This window comes from Neurospora hispaniola, assembly GCF_033458365.1.
Source record: "Neurospora hispaniola strain FGSC 10403 chromosome Unknown B0T23scaffold_7, whole genome shotgun sequence".
NCBI lineage: Eukaryota > Fungi > Ascomycota > Sordariomycetes > Sordariales > Sordariaceae > Neurospora > Neurospora hispaniola.
Genome location: NW_026944412.1, coordinates 805,067 through 832,645, shown reverse-complemented (window position 1 = coordinate 832,645; position 27,579 = coordinate 805,067). Strand labels below are relative to the sequence as shown.

General features: G+C 52.2%; 8 protein-coding genes across 8 annotated transcripts; 5 read left to right on the top strand and 3 right to left on the bottom strand.

Annotated features, from left to right (window-relative positions):
* The first annotated feature begins 216 nt into the window (after positions 1-216).
* On the top strand, positions 217-4,003 carry B0T23DRAFT_455753 (uncharacterized protein). The gene is made up of 3 exons (XM_062841253.1): positions 217-1,607; positions 1,717-3,208; positions 3,273-4,003. The coding sequence occupies exons 1-3, from the start codon at positions 372-374 to the stop codon at positions 3,566-3,568; spliced, it is 3,024 nt and encodes a 1,007-aa protein (XP_062689719.1). The 5' UTR covers positions 217-371; the 3' UTR covers positions 3,569-4,003.
* Positions 4,004-4,519: 516 nt separating this feature from the next.
* On the top strand, positions 4,520-8,106 carry B0T23DRAFT_455752 (uncharacterized protein). Its single transcript, XM_062841252.1, has 4 exons — positions 4,520-4,889; positions 5,021-5,143; positions 6,558-7,014; positions 7,104-8,106. Exons 1-4 carry the CDS (start codon positions 4,730-4,732, stop codon positions 7,816-7,818), a joined length of 1,455 nt encoding a protein of 484 aa, XP_062689718.1. The 5' UTR covers positions 4,520-4,729; the 3' UTR covers positions 7,819-8,106.
* On the bottom strand, positions 8,107-10,491 carry B0T23DRAFT_386229 (EAP30/Vps36 family-domain-containing protein). The gene is made up of 4 exons (XM_062837599.1): positions 10,266-10,491; positions 10,000-10,135; positions 8,258-9,935; positions 8,107-8,135 (listed from the first exon to the last, which is right to left on the bottom strand). The coding sequence occupies exons 1-3, from the start codon at positions 10,364-10,366 to the stop codon at positions 8,259-8,261; spliced, it is 1,914 nt and encodes a 637-aa protein (XP_062689717.1). The 5' UTR covers positions 10,367-10,491; the 3' UTR covers positions 8,107-8,135; position 8,258.
* A 362-nt stretch (positions 10,492-10,853) lies between these two features.
* Positions 10,854-13,009, top strand: B0T23DRAFT_209923 (SAC3/GANP/Nin1/mts3/eIF-3 p25 family-domain-containing protein). Its single transcript, XM_062833535.1, has 3 exons — positions 10,854-11,137; positions 11,260-12,553; positions 12,608-13,009. The coding sequence occupies exons 1-3, from the start codon at positions 11,071-11,073 to the stop codon at positions 12,819-12,821; spliced, it is 1,575 nt and encodes a 524-aa protein (XP_062689716.1). The 5' UTR covers positions 10,854-11,070; the 3' UTR covers positions 12,822-13,009.
* A 3,920-nt stretch (positions 13,010-16,929) lies between these two features.
* Positions 16,930-19,585, top strand: B0T23DRAFT_209862 (uncharacterized protein). The gene is made up of 4 exons (XM_062833534.1): positions 16,930-17,302; positions 17,675-17,770; positions 17,829-18,569; positions 18,628-19,585. Exons 1-4 carry the CDS (start codon positions 17,297-17,299, stop codon positions 19,501-19,503), a joined length of 1,719 nt encoding a protein of 572 aa, XP_062689715.1. The 5' UTR covers positions 16,930-17,296; the 3' UTR covers positions 19,504-19,585.
* Positions 19,586-20,543: 958 nt separating this feature from the next.
* On the bottom strand, positions 20,544-21,131 carry B0T23DRAFT_209851 (uncharacterized protein). Its single transcript, XM_062833532.1, has one exon. The coding sequence runs from the start codon at positions 21,022-21,024 to the stop codon at positions 20,695-20,697; it is 330 nt and encodes a 109-aa protein (XP_062689714.1). The 5' UTR covers positions 21,025-21,131; the 3' UTR covers positions 20,544-20,694.
* Positions 21,132-24,091: 2,960 nt separating this feature from the next.
* On the bottom strand, positions 24,092-24,974 carry B0T23DRAFT_446426 (uncharacterized protein; the record flags this gene model as incomplete). Its single annotated transcript, XM_062840963.1, has 3 exons — positions 24,665-24,974; positions 24,186-24,593; positions 24,092-24,127 (listed from the first exon to the last, which is right to left on the bottom strand). The coding sequence occupies exons 1-3, from the start codon at positions 24,809-24,811 to the stop codon at positions 24,092-24,094; spliced, it is 591 nt and encodes a 196-aa protein (XP_062689713.1). The 5' UTR covers positions 24,812-24,974.
* Positions 24,975-26,153: 1,179 nt separating this feature from the next.
* On the top strand, positions 26,154-27,516 carry B0T23DRAFT_446424 (uncharacterized protein; the record flags this gene model as incomplete). The annotated part of the gene is made up of 3 exons (XM_062840962.1): positions 26,154-26,204; positions 26,650-26,742; positions 26,919-27,516. 3 exons carry the CDS (start codon positions 26,154-26,156, stop codon positions 27,420-27,422), a joined length of 648 nt encoding a protein of 215 aa, XP_062689712.1. The 3' UTR covers positions 27,423-27,516.
* Between the last annotated feature and the right edge of the window lie 63 nt (positions 27,517-27,579).

Genomic DNA, 27,579 nt, shown 5'->3' with positions numbered 1-27,579 from the left:
GTTTTTCTGTTATTTCTATAAAACTATTGTACTTTATATTATTATACTCTAATATTTATCTACCTATGATGTTGGATATAAATTAGTAATCTACTTTCTTTTGCAATATAACATAATCTATTTGCTTAATATGATTCATATCTGACGCTCATATGCACGCGCGCAAAGCATAAGCACACAACAATCTTTCTTTATCATCTTTTACTAACATTATATCAAACACTAACGAAAATCACTCACTTCCTATCTCAAATCCGAGCTCAACATTGACAAAATACTACATACGAATACACTATAGTAAACGATCGCCCTACGTCGCAATTGAGAATATACAATAACCCAACTGGGAAGGCAGTATATCTACTATCGCTATGGCTGAAAACTTGCAATCTTCAACCTTTTCTTCTCTGAACGCGGATCCGTCCCAGATCCTGAACTTTAAAGGACTCGAGAACGTCCCTACTAGCGGGCTCGCTTTTATTCCATTATCGCCTTTCAGAGAACGCACGGCATCTTCAAATCCGGCTATTTCGGCCGCTACTACGGCTGTCCAGGCCAGCACGGATGAAAGCCAATCGCACTCGGATTCCAGCTCGGGCACCGACAGTAGTAGTGTGCGGAGCAGTGCCGAGGAGAGCAGCGCCGCCGAGGATAGTGCCGACGACGATGGCGAGGCTCTTGACAGCGAGGCGAACAGCACCGATATCGAGAACTATATACGCGAATCCATGAGCAACAATGTCGAGGGAGGTTATGGAGAACTTGGCAGCGACAGCGACAGCGGCCACGACGACGACGACGACGACGACGACGACGACGACGACGACGACGACGACGACGATAACAACGACAACAACGATGACGATGACGATGACGATGCCGATAGCGATGACATGAACGAGCTGCTGATCTTCGAGTCCGATCACGAGCCCAGTCCTGAGTACGATCGAGTGCCAAATCATGGATTCGGCCACAACACCGACGACAAGGAGCTGGAGCCAGCTCAGATCCTCAGTGACATTGTAGCTGTTCCCCAAGTGGTTGGAGACCTTAGGGTCAATACGCAACCTGCTGCTACTCCTTCCAGACTGGCCACAGCTATCGTCGCTGCTGCGCCTACGTCAATAGTGCCAACGAAACGCAAGGCTGGTGGCGAATGGGATGAAGCTCGAAGAAAACAATTTTCGGCCGTCATGAAACAACGATGGGCAGACGGCAGAATGTCCCACGTTGCAGATACCCTGAGGAAGAACAACGCCCTTAGGTTAAAAGAGGCGAAAAATGCGATACGAGGTGCTCTGGACACGCCGGCAGATCATCCATCGGCATCAAAGGCAGAAGCAAAAGAGAGTATTCCAGACACGCTAACAGGTCATCCAACAGCGTCGGAGGCAAAAGCCAAAGAGGGCGCTTATACGCCAACAGACATAGCTGCTTCAGGTCGATCCTATCGTGAATGGATTGAGAATGGCGTGCCCGGTAGTACGCATGGAGCCCTCTTGCCGGATGGGTACCAACCCGTCGATGGATTCTTCCCTTGGATATGTCCGGTTCGGAAATGTGGGAAGTCTAGTGAAACCTTACACAACCTGGGCCAACATTTTAAGGTTAGTAACATATTCAACGCACTCAAGCGTTACCGTTGCCACCGGCGAAGAATTACTTTTGGGTCGTTTGGCACCAAAACTTTCCTGTCCAGACACTAACACTGTATAGTCCGCCCACCACGGCCATATGTTTTATGACAACCAAGACGGAACCTTAACAGACTTGGGGCCTGGGTTTCAAGAAGCGACGCCCAGAGGAAAGGGCGCCATTGTCGTCTCCATGGCAAATACCTCCACGTCACTCGATGATCCCATGGCCTTGGATAAAGTCCCACGCGCCACTTCATCGTCAGAACCGGTTGGGGACAGAGCCAGTATGTGGGCATACATCGAGCCGCTCCTGGCCAAGCATAGAGGGCGGGAGATGCCCCACGGCGGCTATGTCTGGGAGCTGAGCATCCTCCCTCGGGTGCGAGACCTGAACATCAACTTCGAATGGCAGCGGACGCATCCCTTCACGGATGTTCATCCCAGGGATGTATCGGCGGTCATCATCCAACTGACGGGAGAACCCGCTGCGACACCTTGCAAAAGGTGTCAAGAGGGTAGGGGCCCTTGGAAAGGTTGTATTATGATCTCTTCCAAGGCGGACAACCGTCCTCTGGCAAATATTGTTTCCTGTGCCAATTGCTTCTACCACTTTGGTCAGACGTATTGCAGCCACAAATCTTGGGGCGTAGAGAGGTCCCGACGTATCTTGAGAACGAGGGGCAAGACGACTGACGAGATCCAAGCGTTAACGAGTCCCAACTCTGGCCAAACAAAACCGGATACAAGAACCTCAAAGTCGGTGGTAGGATATACCCCTGAGCTACAAGGCGGCTCTACTATGTCCACCCACAAGCAGGACGAAACATCTTTACAGAAATATGATAACGACAAGCCTGAGTCCGAGAGCCGGCCCCTGCCTCCAAACAACGCCCAAAGGAACTACGAACCCGCGAAATCTACCATCCCTCTGACCGATGATCAAAAGGCTCTTTGGAACTACATCAAGCCACACCTCGCCTTCACCGCAGAGGTTCCTGAAGTAGGCTACATCAAAGAGCTCCTTTCCCTCCCACGGGTTCGCGACCTCGTGCTCACCCCCGATGAGCCCTTCGCGGAGAAGCACACGCGAGACATAGCCGCCCTGATAATCCAGGTTACAGGAGACGAACTGGAGATGCCGTGCACGCGATGCCGCCGGGAGCAGGGACCATTGTTCAAGGGGGGCTGCGTCGCCATCAAGACCGACGCCCACCCGGAAGCCAGGAGGGTTTACCAAAGCTGCGCAAACTGTACCTATGACAGCAAGGGTGGCGCGTGCTCTCGCGGCAAGGGAATTCCTATGCGACCGCAGCCGCCTTTCCCGCCAAAAGTACCTGGAATCACCAAGAGTACGGATGGTGTCTGGTTGAAAAGAAGAGAGGGGGGAGGAGGATTGCCTAGACACACCACAGCAACAGCAGTCTCGCGGCCACAACGGCAGGCGGCCCTGGCTGCGGCTAGGACTTCGCTTATCTCGGCCGGCGAGGTCCAGTCGGCGGATATGTTTGATATGGAAGAGTGGGAGATGGCGCCTGGTCGAATCCTCAAATCAAACACCGACAAACCGATTAGTAAGTGACCCTCATCTCTATGATATATGACCACCCTCCGAATCGCTAACCTCTTCCTCTGCAGGCGTCGCCTATTCCAAACCCTTCCTGTCAACCGGCCATGCAGTCCCAGTCTGGAACGACGTACAGTTCCAGGTCAAGACCATCTCTACAGGCCAGACCATTACTATAGACCCGGATGACTTCCAGACGCGGCTCGTGTCAATTGGAACCGGTAAGCTCTGGGTGAAGCTCGGTGACGAACCTCAGTTCACGATCGGCCAGGACGGCATGTTCAGGGTCGAGCCCGGTATGGCGTGCACGATTGAGAACCGCGTTTATGTGGATGCTACTGTGCATATTACGCATCTTCCATGGTGAGATGGGTACGTAAAACGCGTGGGTCAGGTTGCCGACGATCTCTACTGCGTAGGAGCACCCGGATGGCCATACACTACAGAGCCACGAAACTTTGCTTGTCCTGGTCCGCGTCCGGTATCTGACAAAGCAAGGGGGGTTACCCTGGCTCGCAACCGCAATATCGGCTTCTTTCCGAGGGAGTTAAGGCGGAGTGTACCAAGGAGGCTGAAGAAGACTGAACAAGGGAGCAAAACATGTGAGGATCATGGGAGGTTTCAAGAGTTCGTTATTTGGGTCAATCCTGTTATGTTGTCATCTGATTAATTGGCAGTTTGGGGTTGAGAGCCACGGTGGGGGGAAGGTCTATCACAGGTGTACATGTGGACTCCGTTGTACCTAAAAGATTGAAAAGAAGGGAGAGAAGGCCAATAGTAATATATGTTTCTAGTTTCGTTACTTCAAGCCCTCATAATTGGTGATCGTGCGCCGTCATCGCTAAGAATAATGTCTTGCGGCCGGGAGAGTGAAGAGAGCAGATTCGAATCATGGACTCTCTAAACGCCGGCTTGCGCAGAGACACGAACATCGACCGAAGCGATGAGTCTATGAAATCCGCCAGTCTTCGTTGTTGACTGAGGTCCCGGTGCGTCATTGGGAAGTCGGACCACTGCACTGGCAAGCTTCTCAACATAAACAAACCCTACTCCAACTACATCCAAGATCATCAAGAATACGATCTCGTGATCAAGATCATATACTTACCATCGGCTAAACTCATAAACGTCCCAATAATCTTTCCAGTGATGATATTAGGTGGAGCTGGCCGACCTGGCCAGAACGGAAGTTAGGTCATCCCGCCTGCCCGCTCAGGGGTAAAATGGGGCCCCGCAACACTGGTCGGCCCACCTGCGATGTGTTGGTCAACTCACAACATGACATCATCGAGAATCATAACCTGTCACCACTTTCATTGTAAGTGTAATAGAGTAACCTGCAGAAAATGTCGTCACACACATTCGTGGAAGAAAGAAAAAATCGCCTGTATTTAAAGAGTCCGCTTGCTGCTTACCCTTTTTGAATAGGAAACTTATATTGCAGCACAACCACGTTCAACTTCACACCAAGAATAAGATCATTTGACCAACCTACAACAACAACAACAACAAACCTCAACAACACAATATGTCTTCTCAGCAGCCTACCACCTCTCAAGGCGGCCCCAAGGCCACCGGCGGCATGTCTGGGGCCACCCCCACTCCCGCAAACGCCCACCTCGGAAATCAGACTGGCGAGAAGCCCAAGGCTTTTGACTCTGAAGGTGCTATTGGCAAGCAGTTCACTGGTATGTTTTTTTTGTTTTTTTTTTTTTCTCTTGGTATCCCTTCTTTTCCCATTCCCCTCCCCTCCTTTTCCTACCCCACATTCCTCAACCTCGACCTCAATCAATATCTGATCCAATTTCTTCAAAAACAGCGACCGGCGCAATCGGCCAAATCGGCGAAGCAGTTGGCGGCCCTCTCTCCTCCTCCGGTGTGATTGGCAAGCAGTTCACCGACCAGGGCGCCATTGGCGGTACTGTTCAGGACGCTCTTGGTGGTAAAAAGTAGAGCGGGACATGTCGCTATCTCCAAGTTGGAGTAGATCTATAAAACAGAACTGGAAGAGAAGGAGCAATAATTGGGGGTGGATGCCAAGTCCCGTGAAGGGACGGGGTTGTAACATTATTATGATGATGACTTAATGACTCAATAATATACTGAACATACACACAAGCGTTCCGATGTGCGTAGGCAGGGTGTGTGTTGATGAACTTGGAAATGAATTATAGTATATGAGAAGAGGAAATAGTCACTGATGTGACTTGTGATGTTCGACCAAGAGCGGTGACACTGGAGTGTGCCGTAAAGGTACCGTCTGCTTGGCTGCTGTGTTTGTTTCTGCTTGGATGTTAGCGATGATGGTTTGGATAATGCGGGAGTTCAAACAAAGCATGAATGGTCACAAAGTCCAAGACCATCCAGACCTGACTGGACTTTAAGAACCGTGAAGGGTTGATCGGAATTGATTACAGATTCCCACACCGGCATGGTAGGTAGCCTGCGTGACGTAGGTACAGTAGGTAGTTGTAGTGTAGGGCCGCTTCAGGCCCCACAGCACCTGGTCATAGTTCGATCTGATCTGATAAAAAGTCTCGGCACACCAGGGGAAACATGGGCACGGGCATTTCATCGCATCTCGGCTGACGTTAGCCAGTCTGAGCTCAGTCCGATCTCGGGGCTTCAACCCATGCTCTGCGACCTTGAGGGCCCTGAACAGACCCTGACCAGTGCGGAGCTGTTGCAGAGAATTTGGAGATCAGACGGGCCCGTGGTCAGGCACTAGACCGGCCCAGACAGTCGAGAAGGCGGGAAGAAGCGTATGAAGCTCCGATGCGGCCGGGCCGAAGTGGAAAATCAAACGATTGTGAAAGTCGGGTGTGACCACCAGAGCACTTCTTCTACCTGCTATGTACATAGCTCCATACTCGGTACAATACACCGATATCCAGATGGTCCTCTGCCCATATTCATTCGGAAGCTGAAGTTCATGGACGACGGGAACTGCGGTGAACTGGTTCCGAGTCAACAGCCGGGCCAGCCATAACATTTATCTTGTGCCCTTCTTCTATTTCAGCCACGGTTTCTCCGTTTGTTTGAAGTGAACAATTCCGATCGGGCCCGGATCTCATCTCTTTTATCTTACTTCCCGTTCTCATCTTCAAACCACACATTTCCTACAGTTTGAAACACCTTGTCGGCCATTGTGCTCCATCTCTGCGACCACAACGCTGCTACATACACGCCAAGTTCAGCTCACTGTCGTTATCAGAACTTGAATCCATACCGTCGTCATCCGGCCCTCAACACTTTGCCACCAGTCCAGCATTAGTCATTGAGCTAAAAGTCTTCGATTCCAATTTCTTGGCTTTGTCCTCCGGGGTGTCCAATCGCGCTTCGTCTCCAATCACCAGGCCCTTCCTCGGCCCTTCTTCTCCGCATCCGCTGTCCCCGGCCCCCGCCCCGATCGCATTCGGCATCCCACACCCCGCGATCCCAGAACCTCCCCGAAACAACCCGCTGCCACCGGTGGAGAACCCTGGTTGCCGCCTCCGCCTCCGACATGAAAGAAGGCACCCCGGCCCCGGTCCCGGTCCAAGGCCCGGTCTCGGCCGCCTCGCCGTTAGATACTGCCGCCGGACTCAAGACGTCGCACTCACATCTCGCCGGCCTGGCAACACAATCACAAAAGACTCGCGCCGCACTGCTTGGGGCTGATGGCGGTGATGTCGTCGACACGAAACCAACAGCTTCGACAAGCACAACATCAAAATGGAACACCAAAAACCTCGGCCTACGACTGGGTGCTGACCTCGTCAGTGCCGCTGCGGCAGCTGTGCTTGTTGCGCCTGTTATCTCTATCATTGACCGGTACGTCTTGTTTACCCTTTTTTTTTCCCCTTTTTCTCTCCCTCAGCTCCTCCAAACCTATAACTAACTCCCTCTTCCCTCCTCTACAGCTCAATAATGGAAAATGCCTCCGGCGCCGCCCCCCTCCTCACCTCCCTCCGCCGCTCCCTGCGCTCCCTTCTCTCCTCTCCCCGGTCCACCATCCTCTCCCGTCCCTTCGGCCTCATCTTCCTCTTGTACGGCGGCACCTACCTAACCGCCAACACGCTGGACACGACCGTCGCCACTGTTCAAAACAACCCCAACCCAGCGCACGTCACCTCGGGCAGTTCCAAATTCTTCGCCTCCTCCGCCGCCAACATTGGTCTCTGCATCTACAAAGACCAAGTCTTTGTCCGCCTCTTCGGACCCCCCGGCGCTACACCCAGACCCGTGGGACTGCCAAGCTATCTCCTGTTTGCGGCCAGGGATTGCATGACGATTTTTGCGAGTTTCAATGTTCCCCCTCTGCTTGGGCCGGTGTTGACGGAGAGGTTAAGCAAGGATGCGCAGAAATGGGTCAGCGGACAGACGATGGCGCAGTTTGCGGCGCCGGCGGTGGTGCAGCTTTTCAGCACGCCCGTGCATCTGTTGGGGTTGGACATGTATAATCGCCCCTCGGGTGGTTCGGGAGCTGCGCCGAGTTGGGGAGAGAGGTGGTCGTTGGTGAAAAAGAATTGGGCGGTTAGTGTAGCGGCGAGGATATGTAGGATTGTGCCGGCTTTTGGTGTGGGTGGGGTCGTTAATATGAAGGTTAGGAAGGGTTTGATGGAGAGGTTGAGTTAGACGATGGGGGTGAGGGAGCGTGCCCCGATTGGGGATTTGAGGATGGATGGATGGTTAGATGGGCGTGTATGTGTGTTGCTGTTGCGTTTGTGAAGATGAGTATAAAGCTGCATAGAGCGGCGGCAGGTGTCGGGATAGAGGCTAGGCGTTTGGGAATGCTCTCTGGTGCTTCAATTTCATGGGTTTTGGCGTCGTCTCTTGCTTGTGGGCTTGTGGTCTTAGAAAGCCAGTTTTGGCTGTATCATATGGTGTAGAAAGAAGCGGCAACCTCTAATGGTACACGGAGAGATGACTGAGTTATGTGGAATTATGCTTTTCTGTAACGGCTACTGTCAACTTTATCGGTTCTATCATAATAGCAGACAGATCTAACGTAGAAGCCATTTCGTCATGATGCTAGGAACCCCATGGGCTGAACGGCAACGCACCTACTACTCACCTCACAAAAAGCCGCTCTCCTTCAACGCCTTCATAAGCCTCTCGTTGTCCTCCTTCACCGGATGTGGCCTAGAAGCACCTTCTCCCGTGTCAATAAAGTTTTCCCAGAACTTCAGCCCCTCGATGCCTTCCTCGCGACACAACACGCCACGCTCTTCCGCCATCTCAAGTTCCTCCTCAGCGACACCTATACTCCAACCGAACCTCTCCGCCGCATCTCTCGCGGTGACGCCACGCCCAAACTCGCGCCAGTCCCACGCCACCTCCCGGTCCGGCGGAAAATTGTGCAAATCCTGCATCCAGGCCAGCAACGCCCTGATGGTCGTCTCGTCCGTCCGGTCGCGCCCCTGAACAACCTTCACGCCCGACTTGAACGTGCGCAGCCGGACGGGCAACCCGAGCTTGTCCCACAAGTTAACCGCCTTTTCGAAATCCGCAGGGCTGACCAGCTCCACACCTCCGCGAAGCCGGTTGAACATGGCCCAGAGGTCGACAAGCGAGATGATCCCACCTGCTTTCCTCAGCACGCCTCGCGCATCGTCCGTGAGGAACTCGGCCAATGTACGGGCAAGTTCGGACAGATAGAGCGAGTCGCCGCCGCCGCCACTGCCGACAATGTCCTTGGTAGCAATGAGGCCAAGCTGGCTGGCGGACTCGGCGAGCAGCGCATTTTCGCTGCCAGAGGAGGCGCCTCCTGCACCCTTGACTTGGCGAGCAAAGGTTTCTGCCAGGGCCACAATGTCCTTGGCGGAGGCCATCAGGGCTTCGAGGTCCTCGAATGCGTTTCCGATGACGATCTCGTTATTCTTGCGCATGGATTGGCCGCGCTGTTCGAGGCCTGCGATTCCCGCGATCTTTACCCGTTCGGGCTGGCCTCCACCTGAGCCGACTCCTCCGCCTGCTCCTCCACCAGAACCAGATCCTACCCCTAACCCATTTGAAGAGGTTTTGGGAATCGGAGGTGCGCCCTGAAGCAGCCACTTGCGCTGGGTCATTGATCCCTTGAGCCTTTCGTAGAAGATCTTCTCTCCGCCTCCGCGAAAGGAAATCTTGACGCTTTCGAGGGCCTCGCTTTTGGGAGCCAGACTGCTCAGAACTGGGCCGGGCGAGTCAGTCTCCCGCCTTTGTTGCATGAGTTCAGCAGGCAAGTCGTTGGAGATGAGTGGCCCTCCGCACATCTCGCATGACATCAGCGAGGGATGGTTGAGAAAGGTGCATCTTGGACACTGGAAAGATGCGCTCGCGTCTGCTGCCTGAAAAGGCGATGGAGATGTCTGAGTCGCTGGTGCCGTTGAACCGGAACCTTGCTTGGATCGGTCAGGAAGCGGAGGGTAGATGGCAGGTCCGCCACCGGGCTGTCGACTTGTCGCATTCGAGATGGTCGCCTTGAGAATATGGGTCAAGGTAGGCTTGATACCACAAGCTAAGCAGGGAGGGAGGGACGTATGTTCACTTGCCGTCGTCGGATCGAAATTGGACGGTACTGGGTTGGAGAAGCTGCAGATGGTACATACCCATGTCGCTGAGCTCGCTGGAGGTGTATCAACGGGCGGTGCACGAAAGGGGCTGTCTACACGTTGCGCCGGTGAAGCGTTTCCATTGCGCGATGGCTGGAGGGATGCTCGCTTGTTGGCCTTGGGCACCAAGGTGATTTTGGGCGACGACTTGAGAAATCCGGCCTACATCACATGCTAGCATTTAGTTTTGATCATTCGGCATGTTCCTTGGGAAAGGCGCAATTACGTAGAACTCGTAGCGCTCAATGTCTTTGAGATCCAAAGCGGCAGAGTATTTTCTGGGCTCCGTCTTGTCGACGTAGCATATCCGGTGCGAGGTCAGGTAAACCTGGCCATTTTGTTGGTTGGGCAGCTTGTATTTGCTGATAAAGGCACGGCGAATAAGTCAGTCGAAGGGTTCACACAAACACATGAACTTTCAAGTAAACAAAGTAAAAGGCTTAAGGACTGATGGTGGCGGGAAGGAAGAGGAACTTGGGATCATATGCTCACCCCTCATACAACCCCACATTGTCCTGGACAAAGAGCAAATCTTCATCGGGCAGGTACGACGGCCGCAAGGCAGTGGTGAGGTCGAGATTCTTTAGAAACATTCGTCATAGCTGGGGGAAAGCTGTTTGGGCTTTCGAGGAGTCGGGTTATAGAAGAGTGAAAAGAGGATCGACAACTTGGAACTGAAGTGGTGGTCGGGTTGCTGAATGATGTCGGCGGGGGTTGTTGTCGACTTGGGACTAGATGGCATCTTGGCGGCGATTGCGGTAGATAGCGGCCATGTACACTATGGGGCTACCCACGTGGCTGTGATACAGCTGCACTAACACGGACTCAAGATGACAGACAGCAGGTGTTGACAGGTGCAGCATGCAGCCCGTGCGGTGGCTAGTAAGTGGAATCTGATGGCGGCCGGCTTGGTCCCGTTCACAGAATGCAACGAACCCACGCCCGATCAACTTTTGGGCCACTGCCACCCTATCGAGGTTGAACACTGTCACTTAGGTTCGTTGAAGAGAAGCCTTTTGATCAACGAAACCTTGCACGTTTCTTGTCACCGCCCACTGCATCAATTTCAGCCCATCATTAGTACCATCGGCAACCATCCCCTCACCACCGCCCACGACTATACGCTCAGTTCCATAGCTAGTTTTGAACCTTGGGTTCACACGAGTAGCACGACTTTGTTGTTTGCCAGCGAGTTCTGTTTAATCTGTTGGCATCGTCTTTTCTTGCTCCGTCGTTGTTTGTTTCGTCGTGTGCTTCAACTCTCCCTCGACAACCCCATCGATTCCAGACGAGCAACATGCAGTGGTCATCCGCTCAACCTCCTCCGCCAGGCACGCAGCCGCCGGCGGCTTATCCGTACTCTGGTATGCTTCTGCCGTGTCCTACAGATTTCATCCCATTTCTTGACTTGCGATTCACTCCTGCCGCCCCGTCCCGACACTGCTCGTGGCCGTCGCTGACGTTTGTTTCACCTCTCCTCCCCCAGCTACTACCGCGTTCACTCCAGTTCAGGTCCGCCAAACCTTCGGTCAACCTTATTCCGCCGCACCACCCGCTTCCTATCCTCCCCTACCTGCCTACGGCCCTCTTCCTATAAATCCTCCTCCTGCAACACCACTTCACACTAATCCAGCCGCGCCCTTGACTGCCGCAAGGCCCACCACAACGCAAGAGCCCGCAAAGAAAAAGATCGACTGGCCGGAATCTGTGCGCAACTACGTGCAGCGTTCTTTCCAGATCTCCAACCTAGATCCATCCGTCACCCGCGCCGAAATGGAAGCCAAGCTCAAGGAAACCATCTCGTACGCGAACGACCAGGGCCACATGTACACTGTGAACTGGGAGAAAATGCCCTTGCCGCAAGAGATGATCAAAGAAGAGCGTGCTAGAGCCAGGGCCCTTCAGCAAGCATCTCATTTCTCGGCCCTTTCCATTTCCCCATCCAGTTCCAAGAAGCGCAAGTCTACAGACTTCAGCGAGGGCGCCGCACCCCCTTGGCGGAACGGACAGAATCGCCTTGAGGACCGCATTACATTCAATGCTGATAAACGCCCAGCTCCAGTGGAGGAAGCCCAGTCGAAGACACAAAGTAAGTTCCAGAAGCAGTTGGAGAAACGTCAAAAGCGCTTCGACGGAGGTTACAAGTCGACATATCGCGAGCCGACGCCGCCTCCCAGCGACGGCCCGGTTGTCGGTACATGCGAGACCCTGGAGAAGCGCTATCTCCGTCTGACGGCGCCGCCCGTTCCGTCCGTGGTACGACCAGAGCGGGTTCTGCGCCAGACGCTCGAGCTGCTCAAGAGAAAGTGGAAGAAGGAGCAAAACTACTCGTACATCTGCGATCAGTTCAAATCCATGCGTCAGGACTTGACAGTCCAGCGCATCAAAAATGAGTTTACCGTAGAAGTCTACGAAATTCATGCTCGGATTGCCTTGGAGAAGGGGGACCTCGGTGAGTATAATCAATGTCAGACCCAGCTCAAGGCCCTCTACAAAATGGGTATCAAGGGGAAGTCGATTGAGTTCAAGGCGTATCGTATCTTGTATTTCATCCACACCGCTAACCGCACGGCGTTAAACGACGTCCTGGCGGATCTAACTGCAGCAGAGAAGGAGGAAGAAGCCATAAAGCATGCGCTTGACGTCCGATCCGCTTTGGCACTTGGCAATTACCACCGCTTTTTCCGGCTCTACAACGACACGCCCAACATGGGTGCATATCTTATGGATATGTTCGTTGGCCGTGAACGCCTTGCCGCTCTTTGCAACATCTGTAAGGCGTATGTACTTTCCGTTCCCTCCATGTACTGAGATGTGTTCCTGACTCCAATTAGGTATAAACCTGATGTGCCGCTGCGCTTCGTCACGGAAGAGCTGTACTTTGAGTCGGATGCGGATGCTGCCCAATTCATCCTCGACTACCAGGGCCAGGATCTACTGGAGGATCGCGAGGGAACTGTTATGTTCCTGACCGGAAAAGCTAAAGAGCTATTCGAGGGCCCGAGGAAGGCAGCATTTTCCAGGGTTGACATCAAAGGTCAAATCTAACAGCACTGAGTCCTTATTTCCTATCGTCGCCTCACCCGCCCACATCGTTCCCAACTCTTTCAAGACATGAGCACCGGCTGTCGACCTCATGTTTCTACTTCATCTCCGCCTTCGTAGTTTCTCACCTCGGTCACCGGGATCTGCACCCTTGCGTCGTCATGCAGTAGTTTGATATTATTGATAGCACGCCCTTCGTCGACCTAAGTTTCTGTCCAACCCCACGACATTTGCCACCTGGGCCTCTATCAGCAACACCTTATGGGGGAATTCGGCGATAGAGAATACCGACGGGTTTTCTATCTCCGTTTCTTCGTTGCCAATTCCGATGTTACTCTCTGAATAGTAACGTGGAATGCGTTAGAGGAAGCTCACGTCATGCCTTGTGGAAGAACTATTACATTGACGAAAACCACTTCTTCCTCCGAGTCGTCTCACGACCTCACGATGCGCCAGGTTGCCACTTGCAACGCAGTCCGACTTACCTTTTCAGCTAGTTCCTTCAGGACAGGCGCAGCTCCTGTTCTTCAATGTCATTTGCCGGCATCAGGTCACCCTAATTGACCTCAAACTTGGTTGAGGCGTGCAGTATACGAATCAGCCTACTCTACTCAAAAACGAAGACGTAAAATCCACCGTTTTCGGAACCCATTCTCGGTGGACAGGATGATAGATGGCGTCTTCGCATATCGACCCCCTTCTTTCCCGATCAATGTGTCTTGCCGGAGGATCTCGACGTGTCGGCTCACGGGGTCTCTTATTTTAGCAAGCATTAGGGTCACGCGGAGGTGACCTTTGGCGACGTGGAAGCAGCAGCATTAGTTGCTCTGGTGCTGTAGTGGCACCCTGCTCTCTTTACATGGGTGCTTAAAGGCACCGCTCTCTTATCCAACAATTTTTCAGTATCCCTTGCGTTCCGGTGTTGGCATCTTTGGGTGGTGGTTAGGGTCAGCGAGCATAGGGTTTTGGCGTCTCGGGGTGTCAAAACTGCTTGCATTTGTCCCTTGTCTTTTTTTTGTTCCTTCTTCATCCTAGTATAGGTAACTCAGGTGTTTGGCGTTAAGGGAACAATGTTAAGAGCAACCGGCCGATTCACTTCTGCGCCTAACAAAGTCTTGGGCAGGGAGGTTGAGTGGGCGTGTTTTACAATTAGCAAAATAAGAACGTACTTCATGACCTCCAGCACACAACACAGTCATATTGTGCGCCGTTGATATTGATGCCATTCTTGTTGTTTTTGAGTCAGAGTACGGGGAGCCGTACGCCAACATAATCGGCCGCGCATCATGATCAATGGTGGAAAAGGGTCGGGTCCTTCGACTTCTGCCCGCACTGCAAGCAAATGTTACAAACCTCCACGATACGCGTTTGCTTCTTGATACAGTTACTAACATAACCTTTGGTCGAATGGAAGCGGTGGCTGGTGAGGCGAAAGCTAGACACCATACCATGTGGAAAATCGAAAAATACCACGCTGCCTCATTGCTTACAGGTGCGCCAGCGGGCATCCCGGCCCGTCGTGTGCTCCTCGCGTCACATCCCGATTGGTCAAATCTTGTGCATGTACGCAGAAGTCGTGCATCAATAATTGAAGAGAGGGTTGAAACCATTGGGATGGAAAACATAGCAATTAGCGGCTTTTCTTGGGCGTTGTTCATATCCATATCCAATAGAGAGGATGAGGATGTCGAGTATTCGAAGGACGTCCGTCCACTTGCACTATTCTCGTGTTTATCCTTCCCTCTAGGAGCTCGCATATCATTGTTGTGGCCAGAATGAGATGAACATGATACAAAGGCCGAACACAGAAACCCCGAAATGACAAAAAGTGAGATTTGTTAAGCAAAAGAATAAGAAAAGAAAAAAAAAAAACTGGATCGGTTAATGCCCAGATTCCAAAATCGGGAGCTTTGCGGCAGAGCCCTACCAGGCCGTTACAGTGGTGTCTCTATCGAGTCTAGACACCAATGCTCCTTGTTCGCTGTTGGGTTGTTTTGATTAGTCAGGCACAGGCTACGGAGCTTCATCCGAATTACCCCGAGACCGAGGACCGATATCTACCTTCAAATTGGATCGCGATGCTTTTTGCTGCACCAATGAAGGAGATTCGGACTGTGTAGAATGAATCTACCAAACATAGGTAGATCTGAAAATCCCGAGCTAAGTCGCAATCAGAAGGACATGTCATCGTCAATCCAGTGATGCTAGTACTAGGCTTTTCCTACTATGGTAGGGGTTGCTTGTGAACCGTCTTGGAGGCCTTGCATTCTGTCGAGTCCTTCAGCTTTCAAGTCCACCGACGTTATGATGGAGCCCGATGTCAATGCATTGACAAGGTGTGGGCTTTGAACATCTCATGACGCATCGTATGAGTTGGTGCACTAACAGCAGGCATATTCCTGCCTCACAGCATCGACTTGTTGTCGACGACGACGCCTTTCAAGTCACTTGGATGGGTAGTGACGGAACAGACTCGAGAATGAAGCAATCAATCCTTCAGTTGAGGTTGGAGAAGTGAGAAAAAAATCCTCAGGTACCGTGTCCATAGCACCCTGGTCGTCGACTCGACTCAGCAAACCAACCACAGTTTCCGCTATGACAAGCGCGATCACGATGCATATGCAGTGGCTTCGAAGATATGTACAATATCATGCACACTAGCACGCACACATATCTTAGGCCAGGCAATGACAGCGACAAAGATACCGACGGAGAATACCTGAGGGAGCAGCAATCTTAGCTGTTCAATGGCCTCATTGCGCGCGGCTCATCTTTGATCAGATCTTGTAAGACTAGCAAGCTGGTTGGTTTCAGTTGAGATTTGACGTTGGCCGACTTCTTTCATTCGTTTGTCGCAAAGTTCCTGGTCGTATCGCGGTGGGCACGTCCGGAATCCCAAAGATCGAGAGCGGCCAAGAAAGTGGAGGTAAGAACGAAAGCCAATTCGAACCCACAGCCAGGTCCAGGGAGGGTGGGTCCCTCTGGACGTGAGAACCCTGGCGGCGCTCTCCAATTGCACCAACTGCAGGGCAGCAACTGCGCCAATCAACCAGGCCGGGGTGCCTTCAGGTACCTGCCCGCGCGGCCTCTGCGCTGCTGCAACGCTACAATTCCCCTCTTGAGTCGAGGTCCTTGGCCGTCCATTGTCATGCGGTTGCTAACGGCTAGATAGAGGCAGCCACCCTTTCACGCTCAGGACACGGACATAAACTAGCAGACACTAACAGACACTAGGCGAATAAGCAAGCCTGAGTGGCTGTTTTTCCAACATGTTCCATGCCGTCCGTCTCGGCTAGGCTGGTGACTTGCTTGTGACCTTCATCACACCTACCCGCCCGTCTTCGAGCCATCTCCGGCCACCACCTCCACACCCTGTCGGCTTCCACTCTGCGAGAACACACCTGGACCCGACCCTTGGTGATCACCCTTGCTGCTTCCGTTGCAAGCTTGGCTTTGGGCTGTTGCTATCTCCCTTTTTATTATTTTTTTTTAATGCTATTGCTGCCCGTCCCGAGGACTACCTAGCACGCAAGGCACGCAGGCCATATATCCCACCTGATCCTGATCCTTCCCCGCCACCGTGCAGTTTCCAGTTTCCATTCCCACCTGTTCGCTCGCTTCACAGTCATCAGTTCCAACTCTCGACAACCAACCTTCCTACTGCGACAGTCAAGTCCATCATCGCCGACAACACTCGCAACATCCAACGCAACTCCCGGCGGATTGTCCACCACTGTACTTAGACATTCCAGAAGCGCTCGCAAGACTGGGAATTGCGCATTGAGCATTGGGTCTAGGCAGTCGGCATTGCGGCTGAACAAAGGAACAAGAGAATTGCATCAACACCACACTCCCACACGCCAGGCGGCCCTGATCAGGCTCAGACAAAGACGGAAAGCCAAGATTGAGGCAAACTCGGCCAGACAGCGAACTTGGGGTCAGCTATCCACTTGGGGAACAGAAGTATTGGGGCGCGACCATTTTACACGAAACGGTCGCCGAAATTAGCTGGACAACCGCTGCTCCCAAATTACGTCTCCCTTACGTTCGCACGGTCGCAAACACTAGTGTAGCAGATAACGACCCCGTCCGCGATATCCACTCCCGTCATCGTCGCGCTGCTTTCCCGGCTCCCATCCGACCGATACATACGGCCCATTTGGATCGTTACACAGATTCCACCCAGCAACACCCTCCACGACACACACACACACACCACACACACGAGCAGAACCGCCCAGGACCAACCCCAGAGGGATCCTAGGCAAGACCTCGCGCCGTCCGTCATTTGAGTCGGCGTAACCCCAACCACGATTGCCCGCGCACGCCGACACCAGGACGCCCGCTCCAAAAGTTGTTTGCTGACGCCCCTCACCCCGTCAGCCGTTCCTGTTTCTCTCTGTGTATAGCACAATAGTTCCGGTTTTGGTTTGTGTACACATAGCTTACAAGTCGTCTGAGTATCGCTGTCGGACAAGATGAAGGTACGTCATTCCCCGCTGTTCTGTGCTCTGCCATCCCCTCTCTCTTCCCTCCTCTTTAGTCCGATCGTTTTCGCTCGTTCCCCAAAGAACAGCCCTCGTGATTGTATGGCAGAGGCTTCACTGCTATTGGGGACATGAGAGATAGGATCGGGCTACGGCTCAGGTATTCATACACCATCACATAGGCGTTCTTCTCTTGGCCAATTCGTCACGATGCAATACAGCTTGCGGGAACCGGAAGAATCCTTTTTCTTAGTGTCTGCTCCATCTACACCCACAGCACCTCTTGAATTTTCTTGGCCTAGTCGGACTACTCATTTCAATACTGCGGTTTCGTCGTTCTGGCAACTAACAATGTCACGCGGTTTCAAGGCTTTACGAAGGTCCATCAAGGGTGGAGAGAAGGACTCCAAACCTCATATTACTATTCAACCGAAATCTGCCGTCGCCATCGTCCCTCCAAAGAAGGTATGTCTCGGAACAAGGTGCCAACCACAAGGCACTTAGGCTAAACTTGTTATCACAGGTTATAAAAGCTCTTTACGATTACGAAGCACAAAATGCACAGGAGCTTAGCTTTTCACGCGGCGATTTCTTCCATGTTATCGGTCGTGAAAACGACCCAGAGTGGTACGAGGCATGCAACCCTGCGCTACCAGACGCTCGTGGTCTCGTGCCCGTCGCTTATTTCCAGGCCCTTGGACGTACGGAACGCGATAGCGGCCAGTCACAAACCGGTTCCCTGGGTTTGAAGACCGTAGATAGTGATTCGGGATACGGCGAAGGCTCGGCGGCCTCGCCTCCTGGAGCAAACGCCGCACATCGGATGTCGAAAACGCCTGGCAAGAATGGAGCCATGGTTTATGGTGTCGTTTTGTACGATTTCCAAGCCGAACGGGCAGACGAATTGGAAGCCAAGCAGGGCGAGGCCATCATTGTCATTGCCCAGTCGAACCCCGAATGGTTCGTAGCTAAGCCCATTGGAAGACTTGGCGGCCCGGGTCTAATTCCCGTATCCTTTGTTGAAATCCGGGACATGGCGAGTAACACCCCTGTCCCGAACCCCCATGATGCCGTACGAAAAGCTGGGATTCCAAAGGTCGAGGAGTGGAAGAAGATGGCTGCGGAATATAAGAACTCGAGCATAACGCTCGGCAAGTTCGATGTTGGTGGTGGCGGTGGCGGTCAACAACCACTTGACCAGGCCATGAACCGTTTAACTTTGCAAGGAAGCGCCCGGTTGAGCCAGCAGACTACTCATACCCAGGTACGTGTATTCTGTCCACATACCTTGCGTGCGTGTTTGTACTAACAGGTCTCTGCAGCAACAGATACAGGCTCAAGGACAACCCTATTCGAGGCCAGCCTCGACACTATACGCACCCATCGCAGCCAGGGTGCCGAGGTACTGCTTTGCCGAGGACAAGTACTGGTTTGTTATTGAAGCCGAACTGGAGGATGGTCGATGCTTCGAACTTTCGCGATACTACGAGGATTTCTACGACTTCCAAATCGCGCTCCTAACCGAGTTCCCTCTTGAAGCTGGAACTACAGGCGGCAAGCAGCGGACGCTACCCTACATGCCCGGTCCTGTTAATTACGTGACTGATGCGATTACGGAAGGCCGCCGCCACAACCTTGACTCTTACGTTAAAAGTCTACTGGAACAACCGCCACACATCTCCCGCTGTAACCTGGTCAAGCAGTTCTTTTCTCCTAGAGAGGGTGATTACGAGATCGACCCTAGCGTTGCTCGCGAGGAATACCGATTCTCGGGAGGCTCTGGTCCATCCTCTGACTCACCAGCCGACGGTCTTTCACTACAGAGCACATCCGGCAACAGATATTCTGCCGGCCTCGGTGTTCCTCAGAGGCAGCTGAGCATTGGCAACGGCCAACAGATTCCGGGACCTGGGCAGGCATCACAGACCTCATTGTCACCTGCTATTATGCAGGGTGGTTCACAGATGAAGGTGAAACTGCACTTCAACGGCGACATCATCGCCATCCGCGTACCCACTGATATTCCATTCCAAGCTCTCCATGACAAGATTTTGGATCGTCTCAAGATTCCTCAGGGCGAGCACGTTCAGCTAAGTTACAAGGACGACGCGAGTGGCGAGAAGCCTCCTCTGATGAACGACGAAGATCTGGATATTGCACTGCAACGGAACGAAAAGCTGCTCGTTTACGTGGAATAATGGACTGACGGACTTTGAAACCCCAACCCATACACGTTTGTTGGCCATATCCCGATACGCAGCGCATTCGGATACCATGGTCACATGCGCCATGTTTCACGAACATTTGATTCGAAGGCAGCAACTGGGTAAACTAAGCGCTCGGTCTTCAAAAGCCACGCCAGATGGCTACATACACGAGCAAGGCGAGCAACGTGGAGGGAAATACTCATTTGCGCACTCAGTTACGTACCATCTTTCTCGTCGACGGCTGCCCACAATTTGCTCTTTATCCAACACACAATGCGATATCTATACCCCACGCTATATACCCAAACGCATACGTAAATCATATAGGACTTCGCGGTTCAGTCGTTGTAATACATTTCGAATTGATCGGCTCGTCTCTCTCCACTCATTAAAATATCTGGGACGCAGATGGTCATGGGGCATTTTGGATGCGGCAGGGACTTTGGGATACGGTGATATTTTTTTTTGGAACAGCTCAGGAGAGAGTCAGGCCAAAGGAGTCTGTGACCATGGTGAGAAAAGGAAAGAAGTAGAGTTAGGGGAGGATCTGCGCGCAGTTGGAAGGCTGCGGTGGGGCCAAGTTGGGAGATGGATTCTTGGTTAGGCGTGGGGGAGGAGGGAAGAATTAAATTTGATACCAAACCACGTTGCTACTGGAGGTCGAAGACGGGTGGTGGATTAAGAAGAGGTGGTGGTGGTGGTGGTGGTGGTGGTGGTAGGGCTGAGGGTGATGACAAGGGACAAGAAGAAGAAGGGGCCCTTGTGAATGGATGATGAATGAAATGAATTTACACCCAGAGGCTTTTTGTGTTTCAAGATGTTGACCGAGATGGCGGGTGACACGGGGTATTGTTTCTGCAGTGTTGGTGAGATTCAAGTATATCCATGTGCAGACAAGGTGTTTTTGGTAATCAAAAAAATGAGAGCGAAAGATGACCGGAGAAAAGAGAGTAGTGGTGGTCTACTCGCAGCCAGTTAGTAGCATAAATCCACATTTGAAGATATCGCGACTTTCGATAATTGCATATGTGATATGCTTTACAATGTCATTGGGAGTTGAACAAATACTACATACACTATTACGGGAAATGCCAAGCCCATCAAAAACATACATCGCATACTTGTTTCGGTAAAGGAAGCCATATTAGCCATGACACCCTCACACCAATCAGTCAGAGTTCGTTACATATTTACATAGTTAGGAGTAGCGAAGTCGATGTCGTTTCGCACTACCATTGTAACACTTGTAAGTCCACCAGCCCAAAGGCCAGATCTAGCAAACTCTTTCTGGAAAAGCACATAGAAATGCAATACACGTCCCCAACTAATAACTCCAAGGCTCACGTTTCTCTTATGAAAAGTGAGTTGGGCGTACAACGAACCGTATACCGCTGATTGAAATTGACACCTAAAACGCCAGTTGCAATCCACCAGAGTCCCAAGTAGACATAGCGATACCTGGAATGCCAGGATAAACATGGCTGACTGACTGTTGCCCAACAAGACAGACATATTTAACGATGCAACAAACGAACCGAAAAAAAAGAAATAAAAAGAAGGGGAGAAAAAAAATAAGAAAAGAAAAACCGGGGAACGGGAAAGAAACTCTAAACTAAACCCATTACAAAAACAAAGAAGAAGAAGAAGAAACACGCCTCGACATCGGGAGCGAGGCAGGCATAACGCCAGTCCCAAGCAAGGGTCTCTGTCTCATTCACATCTTCCCTCAAACTACGACATGAGTACTCATATGCTCGACCGCCTCCTTGATAGTCCTCAACATCCTCTGATTCACACAAAACGGGCATCTGACCGGCCGATCCGTCAGAGATACGGGTCCTCCACTCGGAATCGGCGTCAGCGTCAACGGGTCCTCTACCCCCGTAGAACCGGGAACGAACCTCGCCCCTGTAGTAGTCCCATTAGCACCACCACCACGAGCAGGTGTCGACATGGCATTCGCATAAGCCTGTCCGGCAATCGTTCCCAACGGAGGCAGCCCCCGCTCAGCGCGCTCCCGTTCCTCGCGGGCAGCAGCGGCTTCGGCTTCAGCGTCGGCTTCTTCTTGTTGAAGAGCACGCAGGGCATTTTGCAGGACTACCTCCGGGTCGTCGTCGGGGGAAAAGCCGCCCATGGGTGTGTCGCCAACTGCGTTCAGAGCGGGATGCTGTTGCGGCTGCTGGAGTCCGGCCAGGTGTTGCTGATGCTGGTTCTGGTGGGGGTTAGGTTGCTGGTGATGGGGAGCGGGGGAAGGACCCTCCATCTTCCTGACGATTTCATCTCTCACGCGCGCGCACGTGGCTAGCGTAGGCTCGACGCCCACCACGCGCACGACCGTGTCACGGATCACCGTTGGGGAGACGTCGGCTGTGATGCTCATGAACCGGCCCACGGCGTCGACGAGGTAGGGTATGTCGTCGGCTGGGTTGGGCGCCGTGCCGTGGCGCCGCTGGCGGCGGATCAGCAGACCATAGCGCTTCTTGAAGCGATGGATCCATCCCGGACTGAACTCTGGAGCTGTTTCGTCCTTGTAGCGCGGCAATTGGGTGAAGATGTTCTTGGCCTTTTCGGCGAGTTCCTCGTTAGACGGTTGCCGGCCCGAGGCTACCATCTGCTGGTGCCAGAGCAGGACGAGCTTCTCGACGTCGGGCCAGTTGCCAAAGCGCAGGCGCGAGCCGGAGAGCTGCGGGTCGCCATCCAAACGGGCGTATTTTGGAGAAAGAGAGTGAGAGACGGTCGATTGAGAGATGGTCTGATTGTATTGCGTTTGAAACCACTCGATGCAGGCCTTGTGGCTAGGCCGGACGGTTTGCGAGTTGGCCCATCGTCGGAGGGCGCGGCGCTGGTCGAGCGTCAGCGAGTTGCGTTCGCGTTCTTTGGGCGGCGAGAGGCTGCCGTTTTGGCTGCTGTTGTTGTTTTGGTTAGATGTGGTGTTGGCATTGGTGGCAGCCTCGCTTTCGACGGCCGACATGGTCAGGTCCTCAATTAGGCAGTGGCCCGACGTTCTTCTATTAAAGCGGGCGGGCGGGCTCGGCGAACGAGAGTGGCTGCTGTCCTTCCTGACTGTCTTTGGATGGACCGGATTCCCGAATGTCAATGACCCCTACAAGAGAGTATTCGGGGTTTAGTGTAATCCACAGTAATCGGGTGTGGGAAGTGAGCGAGGTTTCGGACGGTGTTGTGATCGCTGTAAAGAGGGTTTGTGGCTGTATTCGTTCCTAAACGTTGGCGGAGGAGTTGAGAGAGTCGGGGAGTTGGCAATTCAGGAGAAGATTTGGGTCGTCTTGTGCATGCTGATAGGCTGGTGCTGCGTTGCATAACCCTAACCCGACCCGCTACCCCCGCTGATTCATCGTCAGACATGCGCGTTTGGAGCATGCTCCTCACTTGTCTCCAATGCATTGTAACGTCAATGAACATCGCCGAGGTATACCTCTACATATTCACCACAACGACGAATTCTTTGCTCGTCATCGCAGATCTTTATGCTATTGACCGGTCAAACACTTTACTTCGCTTATAAGTCCCCTTGCCTGACCCAACTGAGACCTAGAGGCAGCAAGCCAGGTCATGTTTCTTTGCCTGTCATAGCATGCATATCTGACCAACAACAAACGAAGTGAGGATGCTACGTACAACTCGAGACTTCCAAAAATCATATTTTTTGTCAAGTTTGTCCGAATACCTCTATTGTTGCTCAACCACACAATACCGTCTTCACACTTCCATGAGTTGTACCAGAGCTGCGTTGTGTTAGCTGTCAATGCAAAATCCGAATGTTTGTTTTTTTATTCTTTTATCTTTTTCTTCTGACCCGTGAACCGCATGTGTCCACAACGGGTGAACTTGACCGCAAGCACCTATCATTTACGTACACACGCTTTTGTCACCAAGCGTGATATCTCCTCTTTATATCGCGCTTTCTAAAAAGTGTACTCCATTTCCTGTTTAACCTCTAACTTCTTTACTGCAAGTATCATACCTATCATATTCGTCACGGATGTTCATACCTTACTGTTGTTGTCTTTGAGGCGATGTCTTTGTAGCATCCCACACTATTGCATCAATATGCATCAACAAGCCAACTTTCATCACCAGTCACAGAATTCAGATATGGTATCCTGTCTGAGAAATCTGCTCGCAAGTTCTTTCAGGTTTCAAGAAGTCATTGTCACACCTTAAGGCAAGAAAGGGTGCGAACATGCAGGATTTAGCAGTTATGGGCAAGTTAACTCATCCAGATTGACTCAACAGAACGATTTTACATCGATAATCATTAGTTTTAGTAGTCACGTCGCCAGTCATGAATTAAGGTGCTTGACAGTCAATATGTCCTTTTCATTCCTTCATAGAGCTTTAGTGGACGTCTACCAGGTCAGACCAGCCTCATGGTAAACTACAAACCAAGTCGGTTCCTCTTCCTCGAACCCTTCATGAATGACAAGATAAGCAGCTTGACTTTGCAAGGCAATTCTACTTTGTGAACCCTAACCAGCCAAGCGCCCATATCTTTGGACAGTTCACGCACTCCAACCCGTTACAATTGTGAAGGTCCCATGATACTGCCCATAGATCATTCTTAGTAGATCTTCCACTCGCGAGTCTGTGACCAAAGCTGCACCCAACGAATCATCAGCAATCTCACTAAATTTGGTAGAGGGATGCCGGCATACCTTGTGGAAAAATTTACCCTCGTGTCCTCTTTCCAGTACAAAGTGCATGGCGGCATTCAGATCGGCGACTGCCTGACGTGTTGCGTCGAGTTGGACCTTCAAGCCGCCCCCAAACTCATTCATCTCCTCGTATTTTCTCTTGTTCACCTTCTTTTCGGATATGTAATTCTTCTTGGCTCTCTCGGCGTTCTTTGTCATGACATCCAATTTCCTTTTGCTCTCTTCCAAAAGAGCCGCGAGATCCGCATTCTGCTTCATGAGATCCTCATTCTGCTTCATGACATCCCCGTTTTGCTTCACGAGGGCCTTGAGTTGCTCCACTAAAGCTGTGTCTTGTCCCTGACCAGGCTCTTGCTCTAGAACAGGCATGGAAGCTGTGTACTGCTCCTGAACAGGCTCGGAAGGTGGCTGTTGTCAAGTCACGGAATGATCAGCGAGATGTTCTCAACGGCTTGAACCACTGTTGACAACGTCCTTACCTGAATTTTTGCCAGTGAAGGGGCAGAAGAGTCCGCACCCGTCGAGAGCTTGCTTGGGGCCCGATCTACAGTTTTGGGTCTTTTGCGTCCTCGACAAAAACAACGCTTCTTGACGCCATCAGCACTCGATTTGCTACCGCGCCCCATCTTGCTTCAGGTAAAGGCGTCCAAGACAAGGGAGGAAGTAAGTGTGGAGAGGGAGAGCAAGTCGGCCAGAAGACTGGGGTTGGAGTGTCTTCGCGTGACACCGGAATGAAAGTAAGATTTGGCGTGAGGTGGAAAACGGAAGTCCAAGCACAAGAAACTAGACCTGCCCTGCCCTGCCTTCACTAGAATGGTCCCCGACTTCAAGGTGTCTGCGCAGCTGCCTAGACCTTTCCTGCACGGACCAAATACTCAGCGTGCCTGCCAAAAAAGGAGAACGACACGAGCAACCGAGTGAAGGCAACGCGCCCACAACGCAGGTCCCCTTCACCTACTCTCCGTAGCCCACCAACATATCCACAGGTTGACTCAGAAAGATGGGATGAATTCATGAACAAACACCATTCACCGCCCTACACAGCCAAGGTGAGACCCGAGAACCGGCAGGCAAAATCATGGCAAGTAGTCAGGTACCTACCGTATTGAAGTAGTCACTCAGTGATATGTCACTCGACAACTGACAGCCATCCTTGATAGAAAGCTCAACATCGATGTTTACAGTTTGATTTCCATCTCCTGGTCTTCCTTTCATTTATTGCTGCCAGCGTTGGTCAGGTCGTTGTGAGATTGGTTACGGGCCGTGGTTTGCGGACTCCAGTCATCAAGTATACTTCGCGGCTGCTTCATGATTTCCCAAAGACGACTTGTCAAGATTCGACGTCACCGCCTCCTGTAACTATCTCCCGCTCGTCTGATCCTTTTGGCTTGTCACCTGCCACCCTCTTGCCGAGTTGATCCGTTTGCTCCTCTCCGGTTCGGGGGGGTGGTGAAGGCCAGGCTGCCACCTGGGAGATTGCTTTTCAAGCCAGCCCGTCCACCACTCAGAGGACGCGAGAACCTTCTCCATAAGATTCCTTATCTTTCTTTCTACAGTTGAAGTTCAGACGAGACCTTTTACAGCTGAAGTTGCGGGTTGGAGTGGGTCCGCCGGCTGGCCCGACCTTCACCACAGCCCATCAAGACTCCCGTCGTCGTCCCGCCCGTCCGTGAGACCGCAACTGCAGGTGACGCGCAAACAATGCCTACCTACACTTTCATCCCAACTTGAATCTCCATTCACAGAAATTCACAATAGCAACTGGAAATTCCCAGTGGAACTGCAGCCAGAATTTGCACTCCTGCACGGACCAGCAAACTGCCCTCCTCGTCCCTATAAGAACCCCCTCCCCCACTCCTCTCCTCCTCTGATTTTGCTCCTTCTCCTTCTTCCATTTCACCTTCACAGCCACTCGGTCTTCTCGACTCGCCAGACACCTTCAAGCATACATCAGTCCTGGCAACAACGATGGTCGAGTCCCATCAAGACACGGACGTCAAGATGTCCAACACATCTTCGGTAAGTCTTTCGCATCCGGCATCACTTGTCAGCAATGGTTTCAGATTCCTGCAAGAGCTGGAATTCTCTAAGTAAAAATGTCTGCGCTGTCCTATGCACAAGAGCTGCTCCTGTTTTTCCGGGATAACCATTCGCCTGGATGAACCATGTTGAGCGCCTTGTCACTGTTGAGAGCCAGGCCGCGGCCATGGAAGCCGAGGTCCACCTTGGTACTCCCTCCATGATGCTATCGTTGTAGTTGGGGCTCTTTGGGTCCCGTTAAAAGGAGAGCTACCTCAAAAACCCGGGGGACATCAGGGTCAGTCAATGTTGTCGACTCCTGGTGGGTTCCTTCTTCGAGCGCTGGTGGTGACAGCCGCAGCTCGAAGAGATTTATCCCGTTGACGGTCGAGGATGGCGCAATGATATGAGATTCACGCATGACGAGTGATGAGACTTACCATAGTGGGTTCACTTGCTGACGGGTGCACCAGTCCTCTCAAGGCACTACCCCAGCCTTGCCATTCGCAACAGGTCCGCAACCCAAGACATGGTCGCGGTAAGTTTCCTCACACATTCGACATTGACATCTCACCCAGCCTCTTTCCCTTGCTCCCTCAACTTCCACTCACTTTTCACCTTCCATACCAAATACCCCCTTGTGATTGACCAAACATCATCTACCTATCTACCTTATCTCTATCATATACTAACCACTGCAAATATGTCACACAGGCCGACACCCGCTCCTCGAGCACTGCTGCCACGGACGTCATCTTGCACGCTGCCGCCAATGTTGACACTGATATGAGACAACTCGTCCGCGATTTGGCTCACAGCGCTGACCCCGTTGAGCTGGGCTTGACGCAGCTGCGCATCCAAGACGTCGAGGCAGCCAAGGTCGCCACTGCAGCTGCGATCTTGAAGCTCCAGGAAGACGCCGGAGCTGCCAAGCAAGATACCGACACTATCGCCCAGAACGTCGAGCATGTTAACTACGAGAACAATGTTCTTGTGGAGGCACAGCGCAACCAGGAGGGTTGGCACAACAGCGTTCGCCGCAGACACGAGCAACGCCTGGACCGGATCGAGGGCCTGCTTGACATCTTGGTGCAGGAGCATGCCATGCCCGTTATTGAGGAAACTCGGGTCTCCATCAACAAGAAGCTCGATGAGTTCGAGGAGGCCCATAAGGCAAAGTGCGCGGCGGAGGACGCGGAGATTCTGTCTCGCAAGTGATTGAGGTCACTGGGGATTACCACTGGGCTTTTTCTTGTGGAATTGCTGGGTTCTCTAGGGCGCAAGGAGTTTTTATGTTTCGCGATACCCGGGGGGATGATTCAGCATGGAGTTCCAGGAAAGGAGTGGTCACTTTGTGATTGTTGTCATTCAGCGT

Coding starts and splice junctions, on each gene's coding strand:
- B0T23DRAFT_209923 (XM_062833535.1), top strand. CDS start 11,071: ATGCAGTGGTCATCCGCTCAACCTCCTCCGCCAGGCACGCAGCCGCCG. Junction 11,138..11,259: donor GGCGGCTTATCCGTACTCTG/GTATGCTTCTGC, acceptor CTCCTCCCCCAG/CTACTACCGCGTTCACTCCA. Junction 12,554..12,607: donor CTTTGCAACATCTGTAAGGC/GTATGTACTTTC, acceptor GACTCCAATTAG/GTATAAACCTGATGTGCCGC.
- B0T23DRAFT_209862 (XM_062833534.1), top strand. Junction 17,771..17,828: donor CCATCGTCCCTCCAAAGAAG/GTATGTCTCGGA, acceptor TTGTTATCACAG/GTTATAAAAGCTCTTTACGA. Junction 18,570..18,627: donor AGCAGACTACTCATACCCAG/GTACGTGTATTC, acceptor AGGTCTCTGCAG/CAACAGATACAGGCTCAAGG.
- B0T23DRAFT_209851 (XM_062833532.1), bottom strand. CDS start 21,024: ATGTCTGTCTTGTTGGGCAACAGTCAGTCAGCCATGTTTATCCTGGCA.
- B0T23DRAFT_455753 (XM_062841253.1), top strand. CDS start 372: ATGGCTGAAAACTTGCAATCTTCAACCTTTTCTTCTCTGAACGCGGAT. Junction 1,608..1,716: donor ACCTGGGCCAACATTTTAAG/GTTAGTAACATA, acceptor AACACTGTATAG/TCCGCCCACCACGGCCATAT. Junction 3,209..3,272: donor AAACACCGACAAACCGATTA/GTAAGTGACCCT, acceptor CTTCCTCTGCAG/GCGTCGCCTATTCCAAACCC.
- B0T23DRAFT_455752 (XM_062841252.1), top strand. CDS start 4,730: ATGTCTTCTCAGCAGCCTACCACCTCTCAAGGCGGCCCCAAGGCCACC. Junction 4,890..5,020: donor TATTGGCAAGCAGTTCACTG/GTATGTTTTTTT, acceptor CTTCAAAAACAG/CGACCGGCGCAATCGGCCAA. Junction 5,144..6,557: donor TGTTCAGGACGCTCTTGGTG/GTAAAAAGTAGA, acceptor TCCAATCACCAG/GCCCTTCCTCGGCCCTTCTT.
- B0T23DRAFT_386229 (XM_062837599.1), bottom strand. CDS start 10,366: ATGTTTCTAAAGAATCTCGACCTCACCACTGCCTTGCGGCCGTCGTAC. Junction 10,136..10,265: donor AATGTGGGGTTGTATGAGGG/GTGAGCATATGA, acceptor TGCCTTTATCAG/CAAATACAAGCTGCCCAACC. Junction 9,936..9,999: donor TTGAGCGCTACGAGTTCTAC/GTAATTGCGCCT, acceptor CATGTGATGTAG/GCCGGATTTCTCAAGTCGTC.